This window comes from Thunnus albacares, chromosome 24 (assembly GCF_914725855.1).
Source record: "Thunnus albacares chromosome 24, fThuAlb1.1, whole genome shotgun sequence".
Lineage (NCBI taxonomy): Eukaryota > Metazoa > Chordata > Actinopteri > Scombriformes > Scombridae > Thunnus > Thunnus albacares.
This window is the reverse complement of record NC_058129.1, coordinates 10,685,368-10,699,524: the sequence shown is the minus strand read 5'-3', so window position 1 is coordinate 10,699,524 and position 14,157 is coordinate 10,685,368. Positions and strand designations below refer to the sequence as shown.

The window sequence follows — 14,157 nt, the reverse complement described above, 5'->3', positions numbered from 1 at the left end:
TACGTCAGTACTTTAATACAGGCCAGCGTGCCAAAAGGAGGTTGAATGTTCATATTAATGTATGTGCGTGGGATTTCTTCTTGCTAACATATACATTTGTGCGTGTGCAAGGATCCTGTTAAATGATTATTGCACTTTAAATGGGTTTGTTTCTCATGGAAAAAACACATCAGCACTTACTCATGGTTATATATAAGTAGTTATGAGATATAGAGGGGAGTCAGAGCCTTGATTGGTTACCCAAACCCTGATAAAGACCAGACTTGGCCAAAACATCTGACCAGAAAGGAAACTGCCTGTGATTCAGTGTAATATACGGCTTCCGAACATCACTCCTCCCACCTCCTCTTTACACCACTTCACCAACTCTTTTAATATTTACTACATGAGCTAATGGAGCGCTATCTTTTTTATTTATTTGCAAACCACTCAAAAAGTCTTGTTTCAGGGCCAAAGCCTAGTCTGCCTCTTAACCTATATTGTTTTTCCGACATCTTCTGCTCCCTCCTTTCCGTTCGACTGTCCTTCACTAGGAGGAAAAACAACTGTCAATCAGTATCCTGTGCACAAGTGCTTCTTCCTTGTACCTGTATTCTCAGCTCTTGGAGTCATTGTACATGTCTTGTTTTGTACGTGTGTACACGCATAACTCATCCACACAGGCAGGCAATGAAACGCTTGCACGAAGAGTTTGTGTATTTTTAAAGGCATTGTTTCGTCCGATAGCGTATTTAGTTTCATGTTCAGATTATAAATACGCTCACGTGTTACACCTGTGACGTGGTGTGTTCAGTGGCAGCAAGATATTTTCCTCATCCGTCACTATGGTGTGTTTGGCCTCAAAGGTCAGTCTGTGTGAAGACAAAGGCTCAGAGTGACCAGTAGGATTATCACTTTTAAAGGTATCAACCTTGACGGGGCCCAGACGCCTGATCAATTAAATTGCAGCTCATATTGTCTGCGGGCGACGCAGAGAGACAGGTGCTGGTGCCAAGGTAAACATGTCTGGAGGAAGAGGAGGCAAGTGACAAATCCATTAAAAATACATCTGTTTTATAAAAATCGAGCCAGGTAAAAAAATTTTGTTCAACATTTGCAAAAACTTGCCCCGAAATTTTATTTAAAGGGAAAATATGTAGAATTTTTACTAATTTGTGGCTTTAAAACAGACTTCTGGTCTCATCTATTGAGAAAGGAAGTGGTATCACTCACTTTAGCAACAATGCTCTGATCTAACAGCCAGCCGAGATGACTTTGTGCACCTTTAATTAATCGTATCACTTTCTATTTTCCGACCGTGTGTAAAAAAATCATGATGATATCATTGATTAATTGTTGTGTTGGCCCCGGTGTTCCAGGAAAGCCAAGATGCTCCATCTCCTGCTTTGTAATGTGAAGATGTTGTGGTTTCATGTCCAGCTTGTCCTCCCTGTGTAGTGTCTTCCCGGATGAGTCCAGGCTCAGGAACGTTATGTTTAAAACCATTATCTGACTGGAGCTCGTCCATCTCTACCAGCACCAGCTCTGCTTCAAACTATCAGTGAAGGAGTCTTCCGTGTTTGGCTAACAGAACAGGTCACCACCCGCCTTTCCATCCAACGCTGTGTTTAAATATGAGACGGGTGTGACAGCTGTTATGAATCCAGACATACACACTGTTGCATGTATATGTTTAGGTCAGTCCCGGGGCAAATAAGAGGAGCAATTACATCTCAGCATTTGTTTTAACCTACTTAGAGTACAGCTGACAGTCTCAGTACAGTTTCTTGCTGAGATTTATGTTTGTGTGCTAAGTACTTAGCTGTTACCTGGAGCTAATCACTGAGCCAAGATGTTGGCCAGAAATAGTTAGCGTTAGCATATAACTCCACATAAAACCACAACTTTTTTGACAGCTAGCCTAATTGCTTCAAGTCATTATGCTAAGCTAACCTTATCGCCACCTGGCTTCAGCTTAATACTTAATAGTATTATCAACTATCTCATCTTCGAAAGAAAAAGATAAACAAGAATTTTTTTCCCCAAAATGTTGAATTATTCCCTCAACAGGCAACACTTTAAATGCGGGAATCACTTTCTGTGGATGAGAGATGGAATATGTGCTTTGATACGTGAATGTTGAGACAGGCTGAACATAAATGGGGTAAAGCTCAACTGGAGGTACAGAACTTATTCTTAAAAGAGCTTCTGGTAACCACTGGAGGCGAGAGATAACTATTTCAACAAAGTGCTAACAACCCAAATAAAGGTTTACTTTCCAGAAAATTGATAGACTTGTAAATCACGCTGCACCTCCTATAGTTCCTACATTGTATTGTGTTTTCTAATTTTCTGTTGACAAGGTACACGACAGAAAACCCAAATTTTCTTGTTGACCAAATGTAACCCAATTCCTTTGCATTTCACTAATGCAGCCATCTTTCAGACCATCACCATCATAAAATTGGCCTATATTCAATAAGACATAAGATATTTTACATTCATTGTAGGTGCCACAACATTATTTAGTTTGGCAACTCTTAAAATGCAGCAGTCTTGAAAACTCAAATTTTTAGGATATAAAGTGCATAGATAAGGTTTGACTCATATTTTTGTTTTCATTTCTAAAGAAAGTAGTGTCTGTGCAGCTTCGGGAAGAGAATTAGTCACTTGAGAAGGATTTTAAAAAAGGCTTGTGTAAACTCCCTTGAGGATTATTGAGAGTATACTGTATGTTGCTCAATGTTAGGCACTCTTTCATGTATTGTATATGTGAAACAAAGGAGAAAATATAAAAAATTAGATGTTTAAAATGATTAAAATGCTTAAAATGCAGATCACTAGATTCTCTAGCTGAGCTTTTAGTTGTAGATAATCTCTGATACATGTTGCACAAGCTGTCTTGAAGCATCTGGGGGCTGTCATGGTGGGTGTGAAACCAAACCACATGCCATAACTACTGATGTTACCCTGGAATGTTCTTATCATCTTCAAGCTGCAACGATAACAGCTTTGCGTCCTCTTCCATTCATGGACGTGTACTGCAGTCTTGGACAACAGAGAAAAAAAACCCCCTGCAAGGCGCTGATTGAGGAAAGAAAGTAGAAGGACTGCAAAAAAAAACGTTAGTAGGTCAAGGGTTTTCCTCAGCGTGACCAGTGACTCCGCTCAAAAAAAAAAAAAAAAAAAACTCAGAGATACTGTATAATTGCTGCCCCCTCCTCCTTTAGTGCGCACTTCCCCTTTAAAGTACCAGCGAAGAGCTGCTCTCTCATCGTCTGTGGTGAGGTTTTGAAAAGACTGCTGTGGCTGAAAGGATCTGAAAGCATAAAGAAGAAGTTCATGGTGGGGACTGCATCTTGTGGATATGATATGCAGGAAAACAAGCTCGAAGTTGTCAGGAGCGTGATAAGAAACTGTATTTTAATTGAATTTCCGCTTTTAAACAATACATGAGTGGACTGTTCATCCCCAAAAGGTAAAAAGTCTTACCATTTTTGTTACCTTTTGTTTTAAAAAGTTCATATTACGCAAGAGATCATTGTGTTTTTAATCATATTATTGATACTTTATGACATTAGTTTCTACATTACATACTTTTAGATTGCTGGATTACAAATTATTTTAACTATTTGTATTGTATATCACCAGAAACTGTGGCTCCTTTTACAAACGCCTCTTATTAGAGAAAAGTTCTGGAAAAATGGTTTTAAAATACATGTCAGAAAAAAAAAGAATTTTCAGATAAATCCATGACCAGACAGAAAGTATAAAATGAATTAAGTATTGTTCAAAACAGAATTTCACTCTGTGTATTCTCCTTTTAAAGACAGTATTTGCTGTAGCCATAACAGGACTTTGATGCTATAAAACACATGATTGAGTTTGCTTGCTTGCATGTGTGTGGACATTGTAAATACTGGCATGCAACCATATATATTTTCAATGTCATTATCATATTCAGTAGTCACTTTTGTATGAAAACAATTGTTGCACAGCTGCAGGCATTGCTCCTGCTTTGAAGGGTTAGGCTAAATGTCTGTTATAAAGCACTTACACTGACATAATCAGAGAGGTCATAATAAAGAATATCACAAAGCATATAGACATAAAACTAAGTGTAATATGTAATATGTGGTTTATTGTCGTTCACTGTGAGAATCTGCACACATTTCCCCTCACCATAAACTGGTGTGTTTCGTAAGAGAGTGTTAAATTATCTTCATTACACATATCACTTTCTAAAATATAATAGATACAAAGGGAGGTGTAACTCCAGAGTCCCAGCCAATGAATTATTGAATGACAGTGGCCTCACGACCATTAACACGTGCTCTTATCTCGGCTGTTAGCTAACAAAGGGGTTAAATTTGTCTCACCGGTAAAGAGAAATTAGAAAGGTTGCAGGTTACAGTGTTATAATTGTTCTTTCTATTGTTGTCCTTACTGGTTGTGGCAAGTTTCATTTTCACACATAAAGATGTCAAAGAGAAAATGCACAAGAATACAAGTCAATATAACCATAGAAGCCCATTTAACATTCTGTATGGTGCATTTTTTACAGTTTGATAGAGAAAAGAAGAGGAAAATGGTTATTTTCATGTAAAAAGAACCAGGTTCTTGTTGAAAGAATATTGTCAACTACAGTATTTGTAACGTGCAACGTGTGATTCTTCAAAATCAAAAGCAATGCTACACTTTTGGTACTGCTACCTTTTGGTGGAAAGTATTTAAAGTACCAGAGCTAATGAAAATATGTATTTTTACCTTGGAAAATGATTGCAGTATTGAAAATACTTCCTGTTTGTTGCTTAAGATGAACTATTGCAAGGGAGGGTTTGATTTTACACAATCTTAGCTTGTGTGATCTGTCAACTTTTACCAGTAAAAATGTAAATAAACATTCAACATGGATACAGAAACAAAGTGTATTACTACATTGAAAAAAAAGAGTATCTCTGTCTACCCATACTTGAAGTTCCTGGCATTTTCCTTCATTTCCTCTCCCATTTTTACCCACTTCCATCTTTTCCATCTGTTGAATAAGGCTTTCCTCTCCTAAACACGTTTGTAACTGCACTCTGGTCATTTTGGTTTTCCTCTGGGTACTGGACACTGACTTCCTTCTCATCCCCTAAGATGCAGTGAGATACACGTTTTTCTAAAACCTAATAATTCTTCATCTCCATGTTATGGAAAGTTGTCTGAAATCTGGTCAAAATATCAAACAAATACTTTGTCTTTTTATGGTTTAACATCACACTCTACTTGGCACCATGTTCCTTTTATTCCAATGATGAATGTTTTGCTGTCTTTATTTCACCATAATAGTTAGTAGGTTGCATGCCAAGACTTGAGCTGACTCTTGAGCTCTGGAGGGTCACGTTGCTTAAACTAAATGTTGTTGAATGTTCCTGAATGTAACTTCTAAACTGGCTTTCTAGAGCTTTCCATAACTGAAAGAGCTGGCTCATACCAGCAGGCTGAATAAACAGATCCTTTTAAATCAATGATACAATACATGTGGCTCTCGTGAATCTAACTGTTACTCATACACATATACATTGTGGCATCAATTATGTCTTTTTTAACAACTTGTCTCCCTCCCTGCAGGGTAACTGTACATTGATGGGAGAGGAGTCAGGCTCCAACTGGGTGAGGGTCTGCAGATTTCGCCTACGATGGACAGCAACAACTCCCACACTCTGTTCTCCGGGGAGCGGCAGCTCATCTACGCCATCACCATACCACTTTCGACCTCCATCATCCTGTCCAACCTCTTCATCATCTTTGGCATCGCCTGGAACCGCCAGCTCCACAACACGACCAACTACTTCTTCCTCAGCCTATTAGTGGCTGATTTGTGCACGGGCATGGCACTCCCTTTCATACCGTTGATGGGTCTGAACCGGGAGTTAAGTTTTACTTCTTGCCTTGGGGCTCACATCTTCCCAAACTTCCTCTTCCTGGCGTTCCTTCTCAACCTGGTAATGGTCCACTATGAGCGCTACATTTGCATTGTTGACCCCCTTCATTACAGTAACTTGTGGATGCATCGCAGTTTTCCTCTAACGTTGCTTGTGGTGTGGGCGCCACCACTTTTATACGCATCACTACCTGCTTTTGGGTGGAATAACTGGACAGGGCCAGATTGGAACAGCTGTTGTGAAAATAGCCAAACATTTTCAAACTGTTCAACAAACAGTACCACCTGCTGCTCGTACAGGCGAGTGTTCCCCAATGCTTTCATCTACTTGGAGGTGTACGGACTCGTCTTACCTGCGATTCTCACCATCGCTGGTATGACTGGCCGCGTTCTGTGGATCACCCGTGGTCAGCTGAAGGACATTTGCCGTCTTCATCGTTCTGTGGAGCGGGGAAGTCAGGCCTCAGACCGGGAGCACAGACTGAACCTGCGGTACACTCGCTGCGTAGTGGCCGTGTCACTAACGTTTCTCGCATGCTGGGTTCCCTATCTCATTTACATGCATGTCTGCATAGCCTTCCTGATAAGCGACACCAAGTGGAGCTCCACCACTCACATCGTGCTCTCTTGCACCGGTATTGGAAGCATGGCTGTGGTGCCGCTGGTGCTCGGCCTCGCGAACAGGCAGTACACGGAGCCTGCACGCAAACTTCTGCAGAAACTCAGAGACAGGTGGAGGCGAAGGACACAGGGATCAGACGAGGTTGCAGTCTAAAATGAATCTGAACATTTATGAAGATGAATCAGCAGGAAATAATGCAGCTGGATGGACTGCATGTCAATATTGACTAAGGCCACCATGAAGAAAGATTTGCATTGATTTCTCTCACAGTTTATTTATCAATGTTTTACCGCCACCTCACTGTTTTTCATAATTTTTCAATGCAGCTCTCTGTTTATCGCGACATTTGCATAATTTATCTGACAATTTTACTGTATCTGCAGACATAATTGAAAAAATGTGGACTTGTGCTGTTTACAGGACAACTTTAAAGCCAAATATTGTCTCAAACAAGAGTCTACAGGCCTGCTAGCAACTCTGTGGGGCTGTACTGTATTTAAACACAGTGGTGCTTTGAACTAAATGCTTACACCAGCATCAGAAAGACAATGTTTGAGTGCTAACATGCTAACATTTGCTAATTAGACAAAGTACAGCATGAGGCTGATGGGAATATAATTAGTTTTGCAGGTATTTAGTCATAAATCAAATTATTTGACTATGAAAGGTTAAGAGATTACAAAAGATATTACACTTCATCCCGAGGACAACATTAATGTGTGTACAAAATTTCATGGTAATCCATCCAATAGCTGTCAAGACATTTCGCGAAAAAACAGAAACGTCAACCTCATTGTGATAATAGAGGAGAAGTCAAAGGATAACTAAAGTCAGTAGGGTTCATCCTCTGGGAACCATTAATGTTTGTACAAAAATTCATGGCAATAAATCTGGTAGTCGTTGAGATATTTTGGTATGATCGGGTAAGCCAACTGACCCAGAGCCACACCGCTAATATGTGTCATAAAGAAGGCTTCCTTTGAAAGCTGGAACGTAATTCTTCCTATGATAAACATTATGACGTAAGGTTTACGAAAAACTTATCAGTGGAATATAGCTCAAAGATGAATAGTATATCCCTGTTTCTTTTTGTGCTGCCTGCTCTGAACATCAATTTAGCCAGTTGCAGAGTTTCTCCATCTGTCACCCCCTGCCTGCAGTGTTTATTCCTACTTTCCTCAGCAGTGTTTATCTATATACTGGTATGTGAGCTGAAGAGGGGAGAAGGATGTATCACAGTCCATAAATCATCTGCAAGACACGGGAAAATTAGGGCTTCAGCGAGAGCACACAAGGAGGAAACATTAGCCGTAAGCCGTATTTGCATGCTGGAAAATAGGGAATCTCTTTAAAGTTGGGAACAAAAATCTACAAAGATTTTGGATATATGAATAAATGTAACAGGAACGTGAAATACTGTAAAAGTGTGCTTGTGTTTTAGGGAAACTTCAAAATACTTGTATTTGAAGACTAAAAGTTGTCTTTGCTGTAAAGATCCTCTCCATGGAAATGAGATTTTTATTTGAGGCTTGAATAAACACAGAATATATGTTGTGCTATTTATTGCCCCAATCAAAATGTGACTTTAAATGTGCAGTGAGTACATAAGTGGGTGGAAATGAGACCACAAGAGTGAAGGCGGACTGAGGAGGAAAAGCAGACTTTAATCAAATTAAACAGCAAACAAGCTCTAAACTGTTACGAGACATTAGGAGAGATGGGACATTGTCATGGGGACAGCGTACAACGACTCTATGTCTTTTGTCTATATTGCCTTGTTAACACCATGTTCCAGTGTGTTTTCCACATCGGAATATTGTGTTCGGGAAGATAGAGGAGAACCAGAAGGGAAAAATTAAGACATGATGAGACTGTTGGGCTCCAGCTCCTCTGCTAATGACTGACTGCTATCTTCATCAAGTAGTTAGCCTCTTGTCTTTTAATCTAACAAAAACATGGTGCCCACAAAACCACTCTCACATCTGTATGATAAATATGTAGCTGGAGCCAGCAGCCTGTTAGCTTAGCTTTGCATAAAGAAGGGAAACATAGAGGAAACAGAACAACAAAACAAAACGTGTGTTCCAGCATCTTTAAAGCTTATTAATTAGGTTGTATATTCTTTGTTTAATCTGTACAAAAACCAAAGTGTAAAAACGATAATTTGTCATTCTAGGAAGTGTATGTGCCAGACCAGGCCTATTTCTTGGCCAGGAGCAGCTGTGACGCATATAACCCCTGGTAAAAGCAATTGTCATTTTTACACTTAAGTTTTTTTGTACTGGCTAAACAAACGAGATATAGTTGTAATATTTAGAGGTTATCTTTGGACAGAGCCAGGCTAGAAGTTTCCCTCTGTTCCCAGTCTTTCTGCTAAGCTAAGCTAAGTGGCTGCTGGCTCCAGAGACGTGAGCTCTTCCAATCTAGCTCTCTGGAAGAAAGAGTATCATTGCAGTTCCCAAAATGTCAAACTATTCATTTGAGTACAGACTACGTGTGTCTGTGTGTGTGTGTGAAAGAAAATGAGAGATTTACAGCAGACATCTTGTTATATATTTATTAAATGAATTCCATTGCCAATACTTGTTACCCTAACAGTAAACTCATATTTCTTCTGACTGCCTTGTGATTACTTTAGCTTATTTGAGGTACAACAGTGCAGGTTCAAATGAGAGAGAGAAAACAATTCAGTTCTGCAATTTACAGGCTTGCAAATAAACATTTCACTGTTGCAACATATATTGTAAAGATGCGGAACACAGCACCAGAATGTCTTGTATTTACCTCATGAAAAGCTGTTGAAAATATACAGTTGCAAACCCCAAATCAATACAGACCTCAACAAAAAGTGAGTTCTTGTGAGTCTAGGAAATGTTATCTCTGTGTATGTTCTTCCTGATATGATAATTATGTGTCCCAACAGCAGAAACACTCTGTAACCACCTGCTCGATTGCACAAGTTCCTTGTTTTATTGTTCTCGTCCTCAAAAAAACCTTTACACAGTTAGATTGGTGGTTTTCTGTATCACAAAAAGACAAAATCATCCTCCTACTACCCGAAGACAGCTGAAAAGAATACACTGATAGTACCAAGAACACCACAAGTATTTTCCAAATGCAAACAAAGAGAAGAAATCCTTTTTTAAAAACACTGCTTGATATAAACAAACTGTCTCCAACTTCAAGCACGGATTCTAGGAAAAACGTTCAACCTGCCAGGAAGCTATTGTTAGACTGTTCACTCTACCAGATAGCACACATACAAAGATTATTATTATTGTATTAAAAGTAAATTTTATGATGATACTTTAACTTAATTTTCATTCAAATTTTGTGAATATGCTTTAGTGCTGCAACATCAGGAGTGATGGATAGTGCTATTTAACCTTCAGTGTAATAGGAGCTTTCAGACACAACTTTGCCTTCTTCTACTTCCACCCGGATCAGGAGGCGTTTCTTGGAGGCGGGGTACATATGTGTTGTTGCCGGGATAGTGGTGGTTGGTGGGACGACAGTGGGTTCTGGGGTTCGTGGCCTCTCTGGCAGGTGTTTCTTTGACAACAGATGAACGTCTGCGTGCAAGTAAGGACTTGGATTGGTTGGTTTATTTTTAGATATCTGAGCAGAAGAGAGGTTTGATTTTAGTGGGACACAAAACAGGAATCAATCATGAGAAAACTGGCATGTATGTAATGGATGCAGGTTGTTTTGTTTTGGTTTTTACAGTGCCCATTTTTTTTATTCTCAAAAATTTTGATTTTTTTTTGTACAACTTTGTTTACAATTATATTAAATTTACTGTGTACCTCTCAACCTTCCTTGTCCTCTTCCTTGACTTCTAGTTTCCTACATTTCCCCGAATTCTTTTCAACAACATCATGACAGTAAAGATTTTAGTTGCTGAGCGAGCTAGTTTGTGTACAGTACGTTTGCTATGCAACATGTCTGCGTTGATTAGCTGCATTGCATTCTGGTATATTGAAGATTCATCAATGTATAAATTGGCATAAATTTATCCCAGATTTTTTCCCCCAAAAACATTAAGAACCCCTGTACTAGGTGATTCAAGTATTTTGTCTTCATGAAGTTAAAATTTGCCGAAAATCAGCAGAAAAAGGAGAAAAACACTCCAACAAGTGACAAAATGAACCCAGAAATGCCATGTCAGTTTTCAGGGTGAAGTTTTCCTGCTGATTTCAGAAATGGTTCTCACCTGCTTGGCGCATGAACTCCCTCATTCTTCACAGAGACAGAGCAGAAACAGGTGTTAGTGCAAGCATTTATACATGATCGTATGTTTATACTGATGTGCTCAGATCTATGCCCACATCCCCTCTCTTACCTCTGCTCCTCGCCCTCCAGCAGCTTGCGATAGGTGGCGATCTCAATGTCCAGGCCCAGCTTGAGGTTAATGAGCTCTTGGTATTCACGGATCTGTCTAGCCAAGTCCTGCTTGGCCCGCCTCAAGGCCTCCTCCAGCTGGGCGATGGTCTCCCGGGACTTCTCTAAGTTTTGGTCGCCCTCTGTCACCGCATCTGTGATGTCCTTCTTCAGGGACTCCTCCTGCAGAGAGAAAAGACAGCGAGAGGATGTCTAGATCAGAGGCTGGTTGGATGGATGTGAGTATCTGCAGAGGACTGAGATCTGTGAGTGTGTATCTGTGTGATCCGAACCTTCCTTGTGAGAGTTTCCAGGTCCCCATTGAGCTTCTGGATCAGGCGCACCATGTCTGAGAGGTCCCTCTTTAAATCACGAACTTCCTGCTCGCGCTGTCCTGCTCTGGTAACCATGACATCCATCTGATGGGGGACAATGGGCAAAAATGCTGAGAATGCATTAATCTTAAATGGTATTTGGCCTCATATACATTTCACCCACATTTGCACCTTGGAAGCTTTGAAACAGAAGTTGTATTGAGCCAAAAATAAAATTAAATAACTTGTAAGATCTGTTTAATAGTGTAAAAACTTTGTAAGCTCAAAAAAGCTATCACTAATCCACTTTACATTTACGTTTACATTTTGTTGAGAAGTTTTTAAAAAATTGAGTAATCTAAATAAGAAAATCTGCAAAAAAAGGGGCCTCAAATACTTCAAATATGCCCAAATTTAATTATTATTATTGTTAAATACTCCTACTTTTGGCACATTTCACCATGATTACTGTTTGGAACTGATTTAAGAGAGATATTGTATAAATAGCTTTTAGCTATAGCAGTTGTGGTAGGTTTAGATTCAGTAGTTGTTGTATTAGCAGTCATAATGTCCTTTTCTTTTATAATCTTCCTCTTCCTCACCTTTCTCTGGTTCCAGATCTCAGCTTCCTCCCTGGTGCGGGCAGCCATGTTGGCATACTGCTTCTTGACACTCTCGATGATCTCGTCCATGTCCAGCGACCGTTTGCTGCTGTCACGTAACACCACTGTCTCGTTCTGGATGTGAGACTGCAGCTCTTTGATCTCCTGCGGGGAGCAGACATGAAGACGGCAGAGTTAGTGGGGAAAAAAACTTTCTTTTAATTAAAAAAGCAAACAAAAATGAAATTAAAATATAATAAATCTTGTCATTACCTCATCAAAGCCAGCCCTGCGGAAGTCCAGCTTCCCTACCAGGTCCTCCAGGTCCAGTGCCTGATCTACTAAATCCAGCTGACCTTCATCTACCTCCTGTTACACACACATTAAACACACATGTATATGCATAAATATATGGATGCTCAGATGGCATAAAGTGAAGAAATTGCTTGCTAAACAATAAAACAACTGATTTCAGTTACCTTTTTTTTAAGTACCCTAAAGTATTTCAGACTTGAGGAATTAGTGATTTTAAGAGTTTTTACTATGTTTCTAAATGGTTGAACAAATAAGGAGCAAAAGTACCTTTTTGGTGACGACAAATTCATTCTCCCGTTCAGCTCTCTTTTTCAACTCGTCCTCATAGCTGAAAACAAATGAAAATAAAGATTAATTTGTGCCAAAAATGACATAGATGACGTACATTTGAGGCCTTGAGGAATTCATCCATTCAATCAAATCAGCTGCTGACTTCTTCTTGGTGTCCTCCACCTCCTCCTGGTTCTTGAGCAGCTCGGCCTTGAGCTTTTCTTGGTCGCGGAGCAAGTTCTCGATCTGCTGCTCCAGCTCGTTCTCCAGCTGCTTCACGATGTCGTCGACCTTCCCCTCGTAGTCCTCCTGCTCCTTGAGGATCTTCAACTTCGTGTCCAGCTTTTGGTTCTCTTCCTCCTGCTGTTTCATCTGAGAGAGAAAGAGACAAAGCGAATGGAAGTGGGGGGTTGGTAGTGAACACGAATGCAGGTGGAAAAGTGCATATAAGAGTGATTGAATATTTTGCAAAAAAGAGAAGCAAAACTCTATTAAAAATCAAAAATTCTAATCTAAAAATCTATTTTGCGATGAAGTATGTGTTAATGAGTGTTAAAATGAGTTTTACATGCCTAAAGAAGCTGTTTCTTGCGAAATATAATTACTACAGTCACTCAACAACAATGTAGCTTATAGATCTCAGACCAAGGGTATCAAATTATCCACAAGGTGGCGTCCTATATGCACCTCCAATACTCTTTACATGAACTGAAGCCTGCAAAAGAAAACACTTCATGTCCTGAGGCCACAAAATTACCTACAACAGCTGCAGACTGTTATAAGTCTAGATGCCAGCATCAGAAACAGGTTTTACAAACACTTGATCCTCCACAAAGGATAAAGTGTACGTGCAGATATTTTGAATTTACTTTGAACTAAATGTAGCACTAGCTCAGATGAGTAAATGAAAAAGTAAATGAATAAACAATAAACTAAAAAATATCAAAAGAATACAGAACGATGATAAACAAATAAGATAAGAATATATATAAATATATATATATATATATATATATATATATATATATATAAAACCAAACTGAAAAAAGGGGGAAAAAAGTCTAGCCTACAGTTGTTCTGTTTTTTTAATTAATTGATTAACTAAAAATATGATTTATTTATAGGCAAAGTATTTTACTGCTTCGTTGTTCAGCACATAAAAGTGGCAAATTACTACAAAAAAAGAGAAAAATTCTAGCATTTACAATTATTTACTTAATTAATCTAATTATTATAGCGGGGAAATATATTTTTGATAAATTAAACTTGATATAATTGTAAGAACAAACCTTGTCAATCAACCTGACGAACTTGTCATTGAGTCCAACCATGTCGTCCTTCTCCTTGGATTTACCAGACGGGTCGATTTTTTTGTTGGTCGGGTAGCTTTTGGCCGGTCCTGAGCCACTGGGGCTGTAGGTCTGGCTGCTGTAATCTCTTGGTTTAGACATATTGAAGCGTTCAACAGCGAGATGAAGTCTCAAAGCTGAGCAGGGGAGCGGAGAAGGTACCTCCAGAGCGCCACATCACCTGCTTTTAAAGTAAGGAGGACCACCCATCACCTCCCCAAAACTCTGCATGCGTCCAATCAAAAGAAGACAAGTGCAAGATTACAGTGAGAAAAACAAAAAAGTCATCGTGAAATACTTGAATTTCGACCTTGAACCAGTTTGTCCAGGAGTGGTGCTGGGTACCAGGAGCCAATGGCATCGCTGGGGTTGGACCCGTGCGTAAAAAACAGGTATAAAA

General features: G+C 39.4%; 2 protein-coding genes across 2 annotated transcripts; one reads left to right on the top strand and one right to left on the bottom strand.

Moving 5' to 3' along the window:
* The first annotated feature begins 1,891 nt into the window (after positions 1–1,891).
* gpbar1 (G protein-coupled bile acid receptor 1) lies at positions 1,892–8,076 on the top strand. The gene is made up of 2 exons (XM_044344796.1): positions 1,892–3,457; positions 5,593–8,076. Exon 2 carries the CDS (start codon positions 5,661–5,663, stop codon positions 6,678–6,680), a length of 1,020 nt encoding a protein of 339 aa, XP_044200731.1. The 5' UTR covers positions 1,892–3,457; positions 5,593–5,660; the 3' UTR covers positions 6,681–8,076.
* Positions 8,077–9,070: 994 nt separating this feature from the next.
* Positions 9,071–13,948, bottom strand: LOC122976350 (intermediate filament protein ON3-like). Its single transcript, XM_044344791.1, has 9 exons — positions 13,698–13,948; positions 12,572–12,780; positions 12,406–12,466; positions 12,097–12,192; positions 11,824–11,988; positions 11,201–11,326; positions 10,870–11,090; positions 10,741–10,766; positions 9,071–10,145 (listed from the first exon to the last, which is right to left on the bottom strand). Exons 1-9 carry the CDS (start codon positions 13,857–13,859, stop codon positions 10,138–10,140), a joined length of 1,074 nt encoding a protein of 357 aa, XP_044200726.1. The 5' UTR covers positions 13,860–13,948; the 3' UTR covers positions 9,071–10,137.
* Between the last annotated feature and the right edge of the window lie 209 nt (positions 13,949–14,157).

Bases quoted from the DNA above. Each gene is read 5' to 3' on its own strand.
- LOC122976350 (XM_044344791.1), bottom strand. From the start codon at position 13,859: ATGTCTAAACCAAGAGATTACAGCAGCCAGACCTACAGCCCCAGTGGC. The intron at 12,193-12,405 runs GTACTTTTGCTC...TGTGTGTAACAG, and splicing joins AATTTGTCGTCACCAAAAAG to GAGGTAGATGAAGGTCAGCT. The intron at 11,989-12,096 runs GTAATGACAAGA...TGCTCCCCGCAG, and splicing joins GCAGGGCTGGCTTTGATGAG to GAGATCAAAGAGCTGCAGTC.
- gpbar1 (XM_044344796.1), top strand. From the start codon at position 5,661: ATGGACAGCAACAACTCCCACACTCTGTTCTCCGGGGAGCGGCAGCTC.